The sequence below is a fragment of the Desmodus rotundus genome, chromosome 9, assembly GCF_022682495.2.
Source record: "Desmodus rotundus isolate HL8 chromosome 9, HLdesRot8A.1, whole genome shotgun sequence".
NCBI classification, from domain to species: Eukaryota; Metazoa; Chordata; class Mammalia; order Chiroptera; family Phyllostomidae; genus Desmodus; species Desmodus rotundus.
Genome location: NC_071395.1, coordinates 95396021 through 95413815, shown reverse-complemented (window position 1 = coordinate 95413815; position 17795 = coordinate 95396021). Strand labels below are relative to the sequence as shown.

Here is a 17795-nt window from a genome sequence, read left to right as displayed (position 1 = left end):
TTCTTCCAGGGATCTGTGCTGAAGTGCTGAAGCTACTTCACTTCACTGACCCCGCTGGAAGTCAGAGGTTGCAGGGTTAACGGTGATATTATTCAGCCGCCTCTTTCTGCCCTCCTGTCATTGGTGCTTATTTTGAAACAAATAGTTTGATTTCTGGAGCACTGGAAAAAGGAATACCTGCCATTTCTTTTTGTAAGAAAAACCATCTGGGCAGCTTTGGAAAGACAAGGTACTTTGCTTTTCAGAACTGATGAGTTATTCTGATTAACCTGCCAAGTGGTTTACCTTTGATGTCTCCTATGTTTTCATTACACTGCTCTTTTTGCTCACTTAACAGAAAAAACCTGCCAAGATCTGTTTCTGTGATACTATTCATCATCACTCACAGACTCTTTGTCACGAAGGCATAAGAAGACCAATAAGTGACATTAGGGTCACATGGGAGTCTAAAGGCACGGTGATACAAAGGTCAATAGAACATTAACCCACCTGCTGGTGTTCTGGTTCCTGTTTCTTCCCAAACTGTCTGTGGCCCCTTGAGTGGGCTGCGACTGTTTACCTGTGCTCTGTTTTCCAGAGCCACGAAGAGTTGGCAGCTTGAAAAGGAGTAAACATGCTTCAGTGCTTTGATGAAGGAATTCTTCTCTTCACTCTCCATTCTATTTTTAAAGCCACTCTTGCTATATGTGTAGAAATAACCAGACTGACCAAGATAATTTCCCTTTGCAAGTTTCATATGTAGTAAGTCATCTCATCCCTGGAGGCCTTTACATAGAAATGTTGGCCCCCAGCAACCCAGTACAGACAGGACGTGGGGGAAGAATGAGCAGACAAAACAGGCATTAAAGACGCAGAAACTTTCCCCTGTATTTCATTAAGGCAGCAGGATTTGTGGCAGGGGTCCTGGGCCCTGGATTCTAGTCTAATCTTTACTCAGACTAGCTGAAAAGAGACTTGTGCTTCAGTTTCCTCATCCATAAAACAGGGACAATAATACCTGCCTGAAATATTCACTTAGGTGAAAATGCCTTATTCCTTGATTAGGCTAAAAAACCAGAGCAGACTTCCTAAAGAAAAATTAAATATGGTATAATTGTTTATACATAGTCATATGTACTAGAAGAAGATTTCCAACGATGCCCGCCATCAATTCCTACCTTTCTGTCCACACTGCCACTCGAGAGCTGTAATCTATTTTTCTCCCCTTAAGTTTTGCCTGGACTCCTGACTTTGGTCTACAGAAGACAGAAGTGACATTGTCCAAGGGCTGTGACTAGTGCTTAAGAAACCCGGCAGCTTCAGCTTTCACTTGCAAAGCCAGCTGCCTTGCTGTAGAAGAGCTTGGGGGAGACGAGTTAGTGAATGACAAAAAGCCAAGGTTGCAAAGAGAGGCCATGTGGAGAAGCCCAAGGCCCCACACACGGAAGTGAAGACTTTTTGCCCAGATCAACACCCAACTGAATGCAGTAGAGGAAGAAACCCCAACCCATGCCACAGAGGTGGAAGAATCACCCATGTAATCCTGTGTATTTCTGACCCACAGAATAGTGAGAAATAATAAACCATTATTTTAATAAATTTGGGAGGTTTTTTTCAATTACACAGCAATAGATAACCAAAAATAAAAGTTAACTTTTCTTAGTTATCTAGCAAACTCTAATTTTGAACAGAAACAGAAATATTAAAATCCAAGTAAATTCCTTATATCTTGTCTTTATATAAAAACAACTGCCAATACTTTCCCATACGTTCTAAGTGAGGACTGATGCTTCACTGAAATTCAGCAGGGTACAGTGAAGACCGCTGGGCTAGGAGTCAGGAAACCTGTCCCTAGCCAGCTGTGGGCTTTGGAAATAGCAGAGCAAGGGGCGGAGGTTGGGGGAGTTGTCTGCCCTGTGCAGGCAATAAGGTGGTATAGTAGGGGTGGATAATTTTAAAATAAAACCCACTAAGAACTGGCCTGCTTTCTATCACCATGGGTCAGCAATTCTAATTAATTTCAATAATAAAATCCTCCTTCGAATGAAGCTAACCTCTCCTGCTCCACCCCCATCTTACTAACACCTAGACTTCGGGACATTTAAGTCATTGAGCTTGGTGGGGTCAATCCAGCTTTAAAATTCTATGATTCAAGTGACAGCCAAGCTCTCAAAGTGTGATTTTGTTATATTCATTCATTTGCTCACTCCCTCAATGACCATTTATCAAGTACTTCCTATGTGCAAGACACTTTGCTAGGTGTTAGGACATAGGATGAATAAAACCTATGCCCTGCCCTTCATTCACTCACTGAGGAGCCATTCTGCAACAACCTCTCTAAGCCTCAAGCTAAACCTCCCAGGCCGGCTCCCACGGTGTCTTCTCACCTCCTTTCAGGCATCTTCTTTGACCAGCAGGTCTCTCTGTTCCCCTCTGTGTGAGCTACTCACAGGTAGAGGTTGTGGCTCAATCATCATCATATTCTAGGGCCTATTATATAGCCTCTGGCTCTATAAATGTTTGTTGAATGAGTGAATGACTGAATGAACAAGCAATTTAGAATGGAATTAATACCTGCCCAAGATACCATAATTAGTAAGTTGAACCATGTAAAATTATCAATACTTGATTATTTTTACATATAAAATAGCAATTTCATATGGTTCAACCTGATGCAAGGAATTTACAGAGAAGGACATGAGCTGTGTGTTGGTTTTGGAATGGGAGATGAAGAGTAACCACTTTGGAATTCCATCCTAGAGGCCTTATTTCCCAAAGTTAAGAGTACCCTGCCCACAGCTAAGAGGACCTTGCTATGAGTTGGCTGTATTTATGAGTGTCCTTGCATATGGGTTGGAAGCAATGTTGAAACCGGCTCCAGGCCCTGTTCAGACACCCTACTTCCCACTTCTGAGCTTTACCTGATGGCTCTTTTCTGATGGATCCCCAGTGCTTTTTTCAGAGACTTGAGGGAAAGCGGTGAAATGGTTCCAGCCACAGCCACTTCTGTTCCTGGACCTTTTGTCAAAATGTCCCCCTTTAAAGTCTCTCACTGTTCTTGGAGACCTTGCTAGGGTCGGGCAATTGCCACCAGCATCCAGCCACTGGCCTCCTGGCAGTTGCAAAACAGGAGGAATATAAATGGAAGATGGGGGGCCCATGGCTATAGGCAAGTCACAGATGTTAGGAAACATTCTTGAAGAAGCCCACAGAGAGATGCGCTCCTCCTGCTCCTTCTGTATCATCTCAAACTCATTGAATTTCTGCTCGATTTTCCCCAGTAAATCGTCATTCTGGCGCATTATTGCCTGTGCAATGGTTAAATTCAGCACACACTTACTGATGTACTCCTCGGTCATGGACCTGTTGCTCACGTTGCCCTTGGTTTCTCTAGCTGGCTCAGGTAGGCTAGGTGAACTAAGTGAGCCATTTTGCCAGTCCCAGTCCTCAAAGGAGAGCTCTGTGTCAGTTTCCGAAGATCTCTCGTCCTCGTCACAAAAACAGCACGCCTCACTCACCATCTTTTCCAACTCCTCTTCCAGGGACCTCAGCTCATCTGCCTGGTTTGGGCTACCTCCCTCAAGAGATGATCCTGCTCCTGGGGGCTCTTTCTCTGTGTCACCTTCCATGTTCAGGCAGCCTGAGTAGATTTCATTGATTTCAAAGCTGCAGAGGCTTGACTGACCTGGGCTGGGGCTCCTGTCCTCTTCTGCCACAAAGCAGGCAGGAAAAGGAGCATCTTGGTTCTGAGTCTCCTTGGTCATCAGACTGGGACCTGGGACCTGAGGATCTGGTGATGCTTTCTCGCTGGGAGAACAGTGACTCCTTGGTGAATGAAGCTGACTGCCTGTTGAAAAGAGCAGTAACACACAAATGATTAAATGATTAAATGGTCATACGCAGCAGCTAAGCAGACGTGCTGTTGCTGGAGTGACATGTGAATGCAGAAAGCAGCTTTCTATTTTCTCCCTCCCTTCCCAAGTGTGGAAGACTACCAGAAATACAGAGAGGGAACGGGGATTTCTAACCTAGGAGGAAGTTCCCATTTTGACAAGTGCTGACATAGAAAATCTGGGAGGGACCAAACCCTGGGGGAAATGTTCTAAGCTCAAGGTATAGTGTGGTTAAAACATGCACAAATGGACATTTCCCTTGGGCTCTGTGGTTGTAGTCCAGGAGCTCACACCTGGGACTGTCATTCTAGTTCTTCTCTGAGTCCAAAAAGTTCTTGGAGCTATACATATACCCTCTGATTTCCCCCTTTGTTAATCATATGTGGCCTAGAAAAGCTGTACAAGAATCCAATGATAAAGTCAAAGGCAAAGGAGACTAGAAGGGTGCAGATATTCCCAGATTACCAACAAAAAAGCAACAGAAATCTCTGATAAAAAGAAAGACTAAAGTGACTATCCCAGAGGATCTCATTGTTTTCAAAATGGACCTGATAATCTGAAGCACCTTCTTTGCAGTTGTCTCTGACCTTGTTCTCTCAGAACAGAATTCAGGAGAGATAGTTTAGATATTTACCTGACACTAATCAGGAAATACATATTTAAAGTGTACTCAGTTATATTTAATGACCTCATTCCTGAGTTCCTTTTTCATTAAAGTAGCTTTCATTTTTGTTACTGCAGTTTTAATAATATAAATAAATAGAGGGTTGGTGCCAGAAGACACTGTTAACTAAATCAGTACCTACACATCCTTGGGCTTCTAGTTTTGTTCAGGCCCTTTGAATTTGAGTAGAGTACTTTTTACTATGAAACACTGTAGTGAGACTGTGCAGTGAAACGAAAGGGAGTTACTGGAGATGATAATGACTTGACACATAAAGTTATAATTACTGCCCAACACAACAGAGCAGTTTATCTACAAAAGTAGTAATTACTGTTTATTACTTTGAAGAATATAGCGAAGACAGGGAAATAGGGGAAATTTCTTTGAAAAAAATGTAACACCACTTACATAAATATTGAATGTATATTATAAAATTCTAATCCTTAATGCATTCCTTCTATTCCTACCAATATATTAAATATTCAGCTTTAAAAATACATACTGTCAGGAAATGGAAATTATGAGCCCCTGATACTTAAGGATTAAATTCACAGCTTTCTTTACATACAGAAGAGTTTCAATATTCATGCCAGTAAAGTTACACTCTTGGTGAGCATCTGATAAAAGGAAACAATGCCCGAGACACCACTGCATCATGGGAGAAACAAGACCTCAATAAGCAACTCCAGGACTGACTAGCCATCACCCCAGGTGATGATGAACAGTTCTCAGAGAACAGGACAGAGGAGCCAAAGCAATGGGAGCCTGAGAGGCCATTCTGGAGGCCTCTATCACTGTCCAAAGAGAATCAGAGAGAATGGTCACTTGGCTTGGGTTCCAGCTCTGTAACAAGCTCTGGAATCCTGAGAGCCATGACCTCTCTGCACCTTAGTTTTCTCACCTGGAATGTGAGGGCATTGGTCAGGATGATTGCAAGGCCCTTTTCAGCTCTGAATTCTAAGGTTCTAAAATGTACTAAAAAGCAGTAAGGTACCCCGAATGGTGTGGCTCAGTGGGTTGGGGGTCATCTTGTAAACCGAAAGGTCTCTAGTTTGATTCCTGGTCAGGACACACACCTGGGCAATGTTTCTTTCACGCACTGATGTTTCTCTCCTTCTCTTTCTCCCTCCCTTATCCTCTCTCTAAATAAAAATACATAAAATCTTTAAAAAGCAGTAAGTCTATAGGAAAAAGTTAGAAATACCAAATCTTAACAGATTATTTCTAAATGGCAAAATTGAAATGATAATTTTATTGTTTGCACTGTCTCAATTTTTTAAATAATAGTTTTAAATGAAGATATCACCATTTTTGTCTGTGAAGCAATTAGATAAATTCCTAAGGGTATCATGCTGGAAATTAACTGGTTGCTACTGCTTAGTTCCAGAACCAACCAAAATGTATACGGAGCTCAAAAATTTTAACTTAATTTCAAGGATCTGGATTTTTTTTCCCCCTAAGGCATCCATCTTTTCCCAGTATAAGTGACTTGTACAGTTTGGAGGAACTGATTAGTTGCATATTAGTAACTCTCAGAACATATTCATACCACAACCTATGGGTTAAGGCCATACCCGCTTCCTTTAGCTCTTTCATTTCCAAGTCAGGGGTCTCTTTTGGATGTTCTGAAGTCAGTCCTAGATAGACATTGACCTCAGGATGGGGTTCATATCTCTGCACCACGGGGCTCTCAGTTGGTTGACTTCTCTGGGCTCCAATCAAATCCTGTGACAAGGGACACATCGGTAAGAACATTTTCACACTCATCTGAATGTCACTGGTGTTTCTGAAGCAGATCTAGGTATCAGATAAACTCCCTGTTACTCCTGTGGGGTAGAATGACTGTATTCCCAATTAGCTAATTCATGTTATTATTTTCAAAGTAATAACAATAGCTGCCATCCATTGAATCCAGCTATGTGCCTATAGGTTGCCCCTACTATGCCTTGACCCTCCCTGGTTTCCCTCAGCAATTCCTTGCTGCAGCCACCAAATTAGGCACTTAGGCTTCTCTCAGGAATACAGAATGGGTGTAATGAAATAAGGACTTCCAAAACTTCTTACAACTTGACCTCTAATTGCTTTCTGGTCTCTAACTCCCCCTTTCCTGAGCTGGGCAGGCAGAAATAAACTCCTACAGCTTCAGAGCTTACCTTTAGGTCATTCTTCAGGATATACCGAATATCTTGAAGGTTCATAGTTCGGTCTTTCTGTTTGGCCTGGAGGCCTGACTTAACAATATCATAGTAAGGTTTTGGAAGCCTGAAATCAGCTTCTAAATAATTTCCCAAGACTATGGCTTCTTTAATTATTGAGCCATCTAAGCCATCCCAGGGTATGCTGTCTGTCAAGGAAAAAGAAGGAGGAGTAACATGAAGAAATCAGATGAAACTGGGTACCCCTGGTCAAGTCACTCAACCCCTTTAAATATTAATTTCTGGAGAAAAACTACCGGGAAGCCTACTCACAAATGAAAAGCCACTTCACCCATTCACCAGAAAAATCTGTGCTGGAGAAACAGAAGGTAGTCACAGGGTCATATACACATGGGCTTCCCACTCACAGACCTGGGGACCACAGGAATATTTCATGGGGTCAGGCTGGGTTGCCCAATACATCCCTCTAGTGGAAGGTGTAGTCTTGCCTCTGAGACTGTAAACACTGCTAAGTGGGGGCTGATTCTCACCCCCTCAGTAGATGTGGTTTTATGATGCGCGCACGCGTTTGTGTGTTTGTGTCACTCTCCTGAAGAATTCCTCCTGTCTTCAGGTATGTGACCATTTCCTTCACATTAGAGTCCTGTATAGTTTGGAAGGGCTTCCATGTCTTTAAGCAACACGGCTTATACATACAGGGGACCTGGGTGTGTTTGGTTTCATAGGGGACTTCTCGGAGCCTGGTTTACCCCCTTCATTTACAAGTTCTTCAGGGACTCCCTGCAGAGATGCCTATATTCAGTTTAAAAACTTTGCTTAGATTATCACTGTCAGGCTGACAGGTGGGCTTTGCTGGGTCTTAAAGAACAGGTTAAAAAAGAAAGATTTCTGGGAAATTATCTTATATTGTCCATAAGCAGAAAGAGGTTTCCTTGAAGAAATCTATTTTTCCTATGTCCTGCATTATCATAAAACTAAGTAACTCTTGGGGGCGGGGATTCCAACCTAAGAATAGGGACTTTGGTCATAGTCAATGTGCTCTTTGATCTACCTGTCAAAATCTCCTGTATGATCATGGAGAAGCTGTAGATGTCCGACTTCACTGTGGCTGCCCTCTGTAAAATCACCTCCGGGGCAGCCCAGTTGTACAGCTGGACTGGGAGGGGCACCCCAGTCAGGTCCCTGGGGTCATCTCTGTCCTGGCTACAAAACAAAACACAAGGTAGGGCTCACGTCTTAAAGGACTGTTGTGATCACCACACAGTACGTTTGTAAAACATTTATCTCTGAAAACTAGCAACCTCCTTGAGCTTCTAGAAACTCAGTTATACCCTGAGCTAGCCCAAGCTGCCTGCTATTCCAACACCTGCAATTCCAATTCTTCCCCATTCCTACCCAGTGGGCCCTGCCCATCCTCCCACCTAATCTGGCTCAGCTCTTCTGCTCACTTACTCCACTCAACTCAGCGCCCTCTTTCAGTTTCTCCAACATGCCAAGCATATCACCACTTTGGGTCTTTGCACTGGTGGCTTCTTCTGCCTGGCATGCTCTGCCCACAGATTCCAGTGGGACTGCTGCTTCTGGTAACAGAGGTATATTTTGAGCTCGAAAATCACTTCCTCAGAGAGGCCTTCCCAGACTATCTAATTTAAAGTAGTCCCCGTTTTATTGGCTTTAGAGCAGGGGTGTCAAACTCATTTTCACTGGGGGGCCACATCAGCCTCATGGTTGCCTTCAAAGGGCCAAATGTAATTTCAACTCCTTAACTGTTAAGGAGTAGTTACACTTATACAGTCCTAAAATCATTTCGGCCCTTTGAAGGCAACCATGAGGCTGATGTGGCCCCTGGTGAAAATGAATTTGACACCTCTGGTTTAGAGCAGTTACTATCTGAATTTCTTGTTCATTTAGTTATTTTTTATTATCTGTCCTCCACCAGAGTCAGCTCCATGAGGTCAGGCAGGTACATTATCACTGACTCTCTATACTTACACCAAGGACTCAACGCTAACTTTTGACTAAGACTCTTTCAAGACTCTCCTAAAGCCCCAGCTGCTTTATCAAAACTTCTGGTACTCCTCCAGCTCCCTGTGGTTGCTTCTTTTCTGAACTCTGCCCTCTTGGGAATGCACCCAAAGGTTCACAGATTTGCTTAAATAACTCCACTTTCCCTTGGGGGGGTAGCTCTGGTTGGTTGGAGCATCATCCTGATACGCCAAGGTTGTGGATTCAAACCCCAATTAGGGTACATACAAGATTCAACCAAAGAATGCATAAGTGGAACAACAAATGCATGTCTCTCTCTCTCTAAGATCAATAAGTAAAAATTTATTTAAAAGAAAAACAACTCAGCCCTGGCTGGTGTGGCTCAGTGGATTGAGCAATGACCTGCAAACTGGAAGGTCGCAGGTTCGATTCCCAGTCAGAGCACATGCCTGGGTTGTGGGCCAGGTTCCCCAGTGCGGGGGGGGGGGGGGGGGGGACGGGGGGGGGAGCATGTGAGAGGCAACCATACATTGATGTTTCTCTCCCTCTCTTTCTCCCTCCCTTCCCCTCTAAAAATAAATAAATAAAATCTTTTTAAAATAAGTATAAACAGGTGAGTTCTAAGTACTGCAGATGTGGGGAGCAGCACCATGAAATGGCATAGACTGAAAGTGGCTTCAGAGAAGTGGCCAGGCAGGGAGTGGGAAGTGACGAGGTTGGCTGGCACTGTGGGCGGAGCCCCACCCTGGAAGGTTTCTATACCCTGCAATGTCTGGACTTAGTCTTGTAGGCAATGATATTTAAAACTGAAAGGTTTTGCCTGGGACTGAGAATGGACCACATCTGAGGCTGGGCAGCTCAAATGGTGATAGTGGTCTGGCCTCTCCACCAGTTCCCACGTGGCTGCTCCAGTCACTCTGACCTTTCCCTGTCTCTCTCTTGCCCCATCGTGGCCCTTGCACATACATGAGGGAGAGGGATCTTCTTAACTTGTAAATGACCCATGACACCATCCTACTGGAAAAAAAAACCCTTGCATAGCATCCCAGTGTTCTTAGGATTAAGTTTAAACTCTTCACAAACACCCACAAGATCAAGTACAATCTGGCCCTGGCTCTCCTCTCCAGGCAGAGGCACAACAGGCACCCACAATGGGGAAGTGAGTCATTCGATAAACATATACTGAGTGCCTCCTGCGTGAAGGCCTTGTTCTAGGTGTCTGAGATACAGCAATGGATAAAACAGAAATCTCTACCGTTGAGCTTTTCAAGTAGTGAGACTAGTAAATTACATGTATGTGGGAAGCAAAGACCTGCTGAGACTGGGAGTAGGGGGAGCCTCAGTGATTGTGGATGGGTAGGGACAAAAGTAAGCAGAAGTCTAAGGCAGGTCTAAGCAAGGGGTCTGCCCAGCAGCTGAGGCCTCACAGCAGAACAGAGCCAACAGAGGCCAAAGGCTCAGAGCTGTGAATAGCAGCAAGGAGGTACAGGGGAAATCCTCTGCCTCCTAGAGCCTATGGGCAAGAAATGGGGGCCAGCCCCCAGCTCTCAGGAGGACTATGACTCCTGTCAAATAGGAAACAAAGCCCATCCACCAACCCTTGAAGGAGGGTACTGTTTTCGTCACTGCCTCCCTCATTGCACTGAGACCCTTGAAGGCAGGGAACACCCTTAATGCCACTTGGGGCCAGAACTATAAGGCTTAGCACCATCTCCTTCCTCTCCTTCCAGAATGCACAGCTATGGCACATTTCCCAGCCTTCCTTCAACTGAGAAGGCGACCAGGCTGTGGCCACTGCAAAGCAAGGAGCAATAACCTACTCCCTAAACCCCACTGAATTCCCCACCATGCTCTCTCTTCTTCACTGACAAGTAATGCAGACGACACAGTGGTGGACTACAGCCTGGGGGATGGCGAGGTCATGGATGCGAGGAACGCAGAACACACACACTAGACTACAATGTGAGTGAGGAACACGCCTTGTTTGTCTTAAGCCACTGAAAATTTCACAGTGGATAGTTAAAGCATTTATACACATTGGCTAACCTGTGCTCCTGCTTGTTAAATGTTTAATAAAATGAGAATATCCTGAGCAGAAGTAAGTTCCCCAGTCCTGGCTGTGTGGCTTAGTGGATTGAGTGCTGGCCTGTGAACTAAAGGGTTGCCAGTTTGATTCCCAGTCAGGGCACATGCCTGGGTTGTGGGCCAGGTCCCCAGTATGGGGTCTGTGAGAGGCAACCACGCATTGATGTTTCTCTCCCTCTCTTCTCCCTCCCTTCCCCTCTCTCTAAAAATAAATAAATGAAATCTAAAGTAAGTTCCCCAAAGCCCCTCTAACCTTGGCAGACAGAGCATTTGGGAAACCTCTTGCCCCACTGATGGATGATGGACATTTCAGCCCACCAACAAGAGGAGCCCATCACAGATTGAATCTCTCTCTACAGCAACGGGTCCCCAGGGAGACCCGTTTTGGAAATCATGATCAAGGCTGCACCTACCTTTCCAGCATGTACTCCAGATTGGCCAGCCTCGCTTCCCCTGTGGAGACCATGTGGATGGCATAGGAGCTGAGGGAGCGGTGGATAAACCCCCGGGAATGCAGGTATCTCAGGGCGTCGGAGATCTGGAGCAGCAGGTGCACAATCATCTCCATATGCAGCAAGGGGAACTGGGACCGCTGGAAGCAAGACAGAAACAGGCCAGCAATACAGGGACTGGGCCCCGACACTGTAGAATGCTTTGTAGCTTCCAAAATCTTTTCAATTGAGCTTCACTGCTACCTAGTGTCCCAATTTTACAGATGAGCTCTATAAGGCTAACTGACTGGCCTAAGGTCCCACTGATCCAGGCCCCCTGGCTCCACACATGGGCTCCTTTCCCTTAGCTCAGTGGTTTTGTACCACGATAAATGAGGAGAAAGTTCTCAAGGCCTGATAAGGGCATTCAGGAGGGGCTCACCACCACCAGCAATGAACCTGCCCTGCCCCTCAGCCCTCAGCCAAACTTGTGCTGCTGGGAGAACTTGGAAGCTTGAAGGACCAATCCACCCACTACCCCAGTCAGATGACTCCAGTCAGAAAATCACTCACACCAATGTACCCAGATGACTAAAGTCATAATGGGTCTCTCCCAGAGAAGTGGCATTTCAAGATAATGTCCTCACCCAAGGAAAGGAAAGGGAAACTAGGACACCAACAGGAGGTCCTCGGGCAGAAGGAATGGCTAGCCACTTTGGGGGAGGGGCCCTTCCTGGAGGGTCTCTTCTCACTCCTGCCCAGGGTCTTTAGAACAAAACCACGGAGGGGAAAAAACACATTTTTCAGGACCTCTCTGAAGCCACATCTCAGCCCAAAGCACACTTGTCAGGGAATCTGTGGTCCAGGGAAGATGCACCACCCCCGACCCCAGGAAATCCAAATAGACTGATAAAAGCTTGCATATAAACAAGCCTCTCTCTATAGCCAAGGTCCTGCAGGGCACAAATGAAAATACAGGGAAGTAAGACCAGGGGCTATTTGATTAATTAACTAGAAATGCATGCATCTGTGTGTCTTCTGGGTCTGCTAAGCTCTTAGATGTCTCATACAGAAGCAAGACTAACAATAATAAAGTCACAGTAGTTCCAATTTACCTTATATGGTGCATTCTATAGCCACCGTGAAGTAAAGAATTAAATTTATCGTCCAACACTAATTCAAAAGAACATTAAGCACCCCTATGTTCATTGCAGCATTATTTACAATCTCCAAGATATGGAAGCAGCCCAAGTGTCCATTAATAGAGTGGATAAAACAACTACAGGATATTTATACAATGGAATACTACTTGGCCATGAAAAAGAAGAAAATTTTATCCTTTGTGACATTAAGGATGGACCTGGAGAAAATTATGCTAAGTGAAATAAGCCAGTCAGAGAAAAACAAATATCATATGATTTCACTCATATGTGGAATCTAATGAACAAACCAAACAAACAAGGAAAATGGGGACAAACTCACAGAGGGAGGGCAGGATGACAGCTAGTGGTGGGTGGGTCAGGGGGCGGATGGGTTGAGCAAAAAGGAAAGCTCCTTTTTGGTCATGTACATGTCATGTACGACAGTGTGGTGATTGCTGGGGGGAAGGAGGCATAGGGGACTAAAAGATAATGGGAAAAATTACAATAAAGATTAAATAAAAATAATAAAACATACAACTATGACATAGTTGAGGCATACAACTATAGGAACAACAAGAAAAGACTTATCTTCCATGCATGCACAGATGGGAACTCTCCTGCTCAGGCAAGGGGAAGGAGGGCAGGGAGGAGAAGAGGGGAGGGCAGCAATGGAAAAATCCACGGAAACAGCCACTTACTCGTTCATGGAGGACACCAAACAGTGTGCCAATGGTGATGCGCTCATACACCAGGCGGGTCTTCCCCAGGTCCTGGGACAGGCACACAGCCATCAGCTGAAGCAGGTGGGGGTGCCGCAGCTTGCTACAAAAGAAACTTCAGATGAGGCACACGAAAGAAGGACATGATGGAAAAATGGGTGCTTTCCTTTCTTCAAGGTCCCTTGAACACATTCTAAACAAGTACCACTGCAATACAACGTTTTTCTAAGAAAACAGGATGGGGTGAATGGGGTGGAGGGGTCTCGGCTGGTGGAATCTGTGGCCTCACTGATAAGATCCTTAGGGCTTAGAGTCATCAGTGACAATGTCACTAAGAACTAGGCACTTAGCATACGTCATCTCCATCCTAACAACCACCTGCAAGAAATGCATTATTATAGTCATTTTAGAGATGAGGAGACCAAGGTCAGGGAGATATCAGAAACCTGTCCAAGGACACACACACCACTCAGTCTCATGTCAAAGTCCATGCTGTAGCTATGAGTCCTTCCAGCCTCCTTGGGTCCTTTTAGTCTGACTTCCCCAAAAGGAGGGTTTGGCCTCTGACACACCTGCTGCAGGAGTTGAGTGACCCTCAGGAAAGAGTTTGATGAGCCAAGGTCAATTCAAGGCCTCAGCAGGCCTAGAGTGAACTATAAATCAAGCTCTGGCCCCAGCAAGACCTGAAGGACTTACCCTGGAGCCACATGCACTCTAAGGTACTGAAACCCATAGGTAGGTCCTCAATGGCAGACACACAGTTCCTCAGACATGTGGATCTCATGCACAGCCACGTCTGTGAAGTCAGGACAACACAGGCTGTCCTGATGGGCACAAGCCTGAATACAGGGCAGGTCTCAGGGTCTGTTGCAGGAGAACCAGTGGGCCTGGAGGCTGGACCATCACAGATGTGGGTTATAGGGAGTCAATCAGCCAACAGAACTGACCTCCTCGCCAGCACCATCCCCACCCCTCAGGCTTTTCATTAGTTCCTCTTGTTTTCTTGGCAGCCCTTGGGAATCAAATCAACCAACAGTCAGGAAAGGCTGAGGGAGGGGGGCTGGTCTCCACACCCCAGGGAGCCCTGAACAGCCCTGAACCTGAGCCTGTAAAAAGCCTGGACATGTAATGACCTTGGGCTTCCTTCTCACCTGCTGTGCTCCTGCTCAGCAATTAACAAGTCAGCCAGCCTCAGCTTGCTGCAGTGTGGATGGGTGGGGAGATTCAGCTCCTTCACCGTGACCCTGCTCCCATTCCACACCAGGCTGTAAGGGCAGGAGAGAGTTTGAGCAGAAGGGGGTGAGCTGCCAGTTCTTCAGCCTGAGACCACAGAAGTGTTTACACAGAACCTGTAAAGTACCTGTTGGGTCTTCCCTCTTCCTCCCTTCTGCACCTCCCCCCGACCCCCAGGTCCTAAAGCACCTCAAGGAACTTAGTACAGGTGAAAGTCACTAAAAGATTGAAAGGATGAGTAACTCAAACAGGTTTGTATTTTAGAAAGACAATGGTACCAGCAGTGTGAAAATGGTAGGGCAAGGGGTGGTATGGAAAAGCAACGGGAGGCCAGCCTGCGTGACGGACAGTGATGACTTGGGCAGGGGCCACAGCAGGGGATAGAGAGGAAGAAGAAACCTGGTGACAAATCAGTGCCCTGGGCAGGAAAACAGGAGTGTAACTGTAGGGAACCGAGAGCCCTGGGAGTCTAGCAGAGGCCTTTTTAGAAGGGTGTTTCTTCTAAGCAGGGAAGTGTCCAGGCTCGAGGAGGCCAGGATATCTTGGCCAGGACAACTCCTGACCCTGCAGGAGGCAAGTCATGTCTCCCAGGGAATTTTGTCATAGCAAACCCTGTTACTGCCACCTCTGCTGCATTTGGTTGGTGAGGTCCGCAGCTAATACCATTCCAGCTTCTAATGGGCACCTCAATACCCTCTGGCCTATATCAGGGGCCAAGAAGTTACAACTGCGCTGCTCAAATTCTCTGGAAAGCAGACAGGTTAAAACAGGGTCATGAGTAATCCTTCAGAGCAGCTGTTCTCAACAGGGGCCATCTGGAATGTCTGTAGACATTCTGATCTTTACAATCACAACCGGAGGGGGATGGCAAAGATGGTTGCTGCTGGCATCCAGAGTAGAGACCAGGGATGCTCCTAAATATCATACAATGCACAGGACAGCCACCACCAACAAAGGCTATCCGGCCAAATACATCAATGGCGTACAGGATGAACACCGTTGATTTAGAAACATGTCCTCGGTGTTAGGTTAGAAACCCTCCACACGTTAGGAAGTCGCGCAATGCGCATACCTCCCAGGGGACTAAATCAGAACTCCCGTGGGCCGCTCCTGCTTACTTGGTCATGACCATGTAGGGGCCACTGCAGAAAGAGAATGTAGGCTCATCATCAGCTTGAATCACTTCCTTTTCTCCAATTATTGGAAAAGATCCTAGATAGGCCACCTGCGATCCCCCTGGGAGATAAAACTGAAAGCAGAGCAGAGCTTCAAATTGTGGGGAGAAAAGAGAAAAAGTAAAACAACTCCAGAATCTTATTTGCCAGATAAAAATAATGACGGCTGCTATTTACCAACTTGCTGAAAACCTCTAGGGACACCATTCTTTATACTATCTTTGATCTTTCTAGAAACCCTGCAAAGTTATAATATCCTTCCCCTTTTACTAGTAAGGAAACTGGGACTCGTGGGAAGAGGTCAGACACCTGCCTGAAGCATTGAGCAGGGGCTCAGGTGCCTCTGGTGGCCCCCACAGAACCTAAGCCCATATGCAGCCAAAGCAAACATTCCTCCTCCCCATCCCCACCCCAGGCTACCTTGGCACAACCAACAGACTCAGGGCTGAGGGCTGGGCTGTTGGCAAACATCATCCAGCCACCCAGCAACATTTCCCAACTGTCTCTTTCTCTGATAGGCAGAACCAAGAATCCAAAAGATACTGTTTTTCTTCAAAACATTTCTGAATTTAAAATTTCAATTCCTTAAAGGCATTCCAACAACACTCATAAACCTTTGAGAGGACAAGACCCATCACAAATAAAACCCCAGGGGTCATTACAGCTCTCTCTCTCTACAGGGAGACCATGACTGGTGCCTTCATTGGGAATTAAAGGGTCATTTTCCAAACTCCCCAAATCTAGTCCAAGGTCATTCAAGGGATCTCTGTAGGGTTTTCACCTTTTTTTCAATAAGGACAGCAACAGTAAGACATATTTGTCCTGCAAAAGCAGAGACGAAGAAGGAGAAGAGAAGAAGAAAAAGAAGGGGGGGAGGAGGAATAGGGAGGAGGAGAAGAAGAAGAAACACCACCACTTTGGAGAGGGTAAGAAAGACGAGCTGGTCAAAGCTGAGGAACACAGGTTCAGAACCAGGGCCAGGTGACTCTCCAGTTAGTACTGCAAACACTGGCTGTCACTGGCAACCTCTTACCTTCCCAAAGCCAAAGCTGTAGATATTTTGGGCAGAAATGACTCCAGCTTTAAGCGGCCGGTTAGGAGAGCCATTAGGGCTTCTAAAAATATTTTAAAAAGAAAAAAAAAGGATTAAACACCCATGTCCAGAAGAACAATGATGAGCCAAGTCTTCAGAATGTGCAGTGAGTTTTGTCTTTACTACTTGACTTGTTATCATGGAGCCAACCTCTCAGAGGGCACCTGTGATTCTCATCTCCTGGCAGCCATGCCCTTGTGTAGCACCTCCAAGGTCGGATAGGGCTACTCTGTTAACCTGACAGGATACTGCAGAAATGACAGAGTGGTGTGATTTCCAAGGCTAAATCCACAGGGGCTTCTGCCCTGATCCCTCTAAGGTGACTTGCTCTGGAGGAGGCCAGCTGCCATATTATGAGGACACTCCAGCAGCCCGATGGGGAAGCCCAACACTCAGCCATGAGAATGCACCACCCTGAAACTGAATCCTTCAGCCCCAGTTAAGCCTGCAGATGATTTCAGTCCCAGCTGACATCTCTACTGCAACTTCCTAAGAAACCCTGAGCTAGAACCACCCAGCTAAGCCATTCCCTGAGTCCTGACCAACAGAAATTATGTGAGATATAGACGTTTACTGTCGTTTAAAACTGCTAATTTGGGCAGGGTGGTTTATTATGCAGGAATACATAATGAATACAAATGGTCAAAGTTGGAAAGAATCATAAAGCTTATCTTGCCCAACTTTCTTATTTTAGAGATGGGGAAAGTGGAGCCAGAAAGGGGAAACCTGCCGGCCTGGGGTTACAGAGCAGTAGCAGGAACTAGGCCTGGAACCTGTTAGTAAGGACTCAGTCTGCCAAGATTCAAACATTGGCAGGCCAGGAGGTGTGAGAGTGGGGAGGAGTTGGACCACGCAGGGGCACAGAGGCCAGATGAGGAATTTGGGAGTTTATCCTGATAGTCATGGAAAAGACCCTAAGAGGGTTTTTATCAGACAGTAGCACAACTCAATGTCCATTTTTAACACGTCATTCTGGATTCTGGCTAAAGAACCAAGACCAGCAAGAGTAGCAGCAGAGAGAGCAATTAGGCGTAACTGGCCTCAAGGGAATCTCTGACTCATCTTGCCTGAGAAGCCAGCGGCATCCAGGTCATCAGAGCAAAACCAGGACTCAATGTGCCTGCAAGGACAGGATGGGGAGCCTTCAAGAGTGTGACAAGTCTAGCCACTCTGAATACAGAGATGCCGTTAGAGAAAATCAAAATGAAAACAATTCTCTGAACACAAACCCTAAGTCAA

At 45.8% G+C, this 17795-nt stretch overlaps 1 protein-coding gene across 2 annotated transcripts in view; it reads right to left on the bottom strand.

Moving 5' to 3' along the window:
• TEX14 (testis expressed 14, intercellular bridge forming factor) overlaps positions 1 to 17795 on the bottom strand; it is a 55220-nt gene that overhangs the window by 33133 nt on the left and 4292 nt on the right. The window contains exons 5-14 of one of the 2 annotated variants that reach the window (XM_053911834.1): positions 16497 to 16578; positions 15407 to 15537; positions 14207 to 14320; positions 13035 to 13158; positions 11177 to 11355; positions 7744 to 7895; positions 6690 to 6880; positions 6111 to 6261; positions 2901 to 3826; positions 490 to 596 (exon numbers count right to left, since the gene is read on the bottom strand). In XM_053911834.1, coding sequence (XP_053767809.1) covers positions 490 to 596; positions 2901 to 3826; positions 6111 to 6261; positions 6690 to 6880; positions 7744 to 7895; positions 11177 to 11355; positions 13035 to 13158; positions 14207 to 14320; positions 15407 to 15537; positions 16497 to 16578 — 2157 coding nt within the window. The remainder of the gene's footprint in view (positions 1 to 489; positions 597 to 2900; positions 3827 to 6110; positions 6262 to 6689; positions 6881 to 7743; positions 7896 to 11176; positions 11356 to 13034; positions 13159 to 14206; positions 14321 to 15406; positions 15538 to 16496; positions 16579 to 17795) is intronic. The other variant, XM_045182538.2, reaches the window with a different exon arrangement.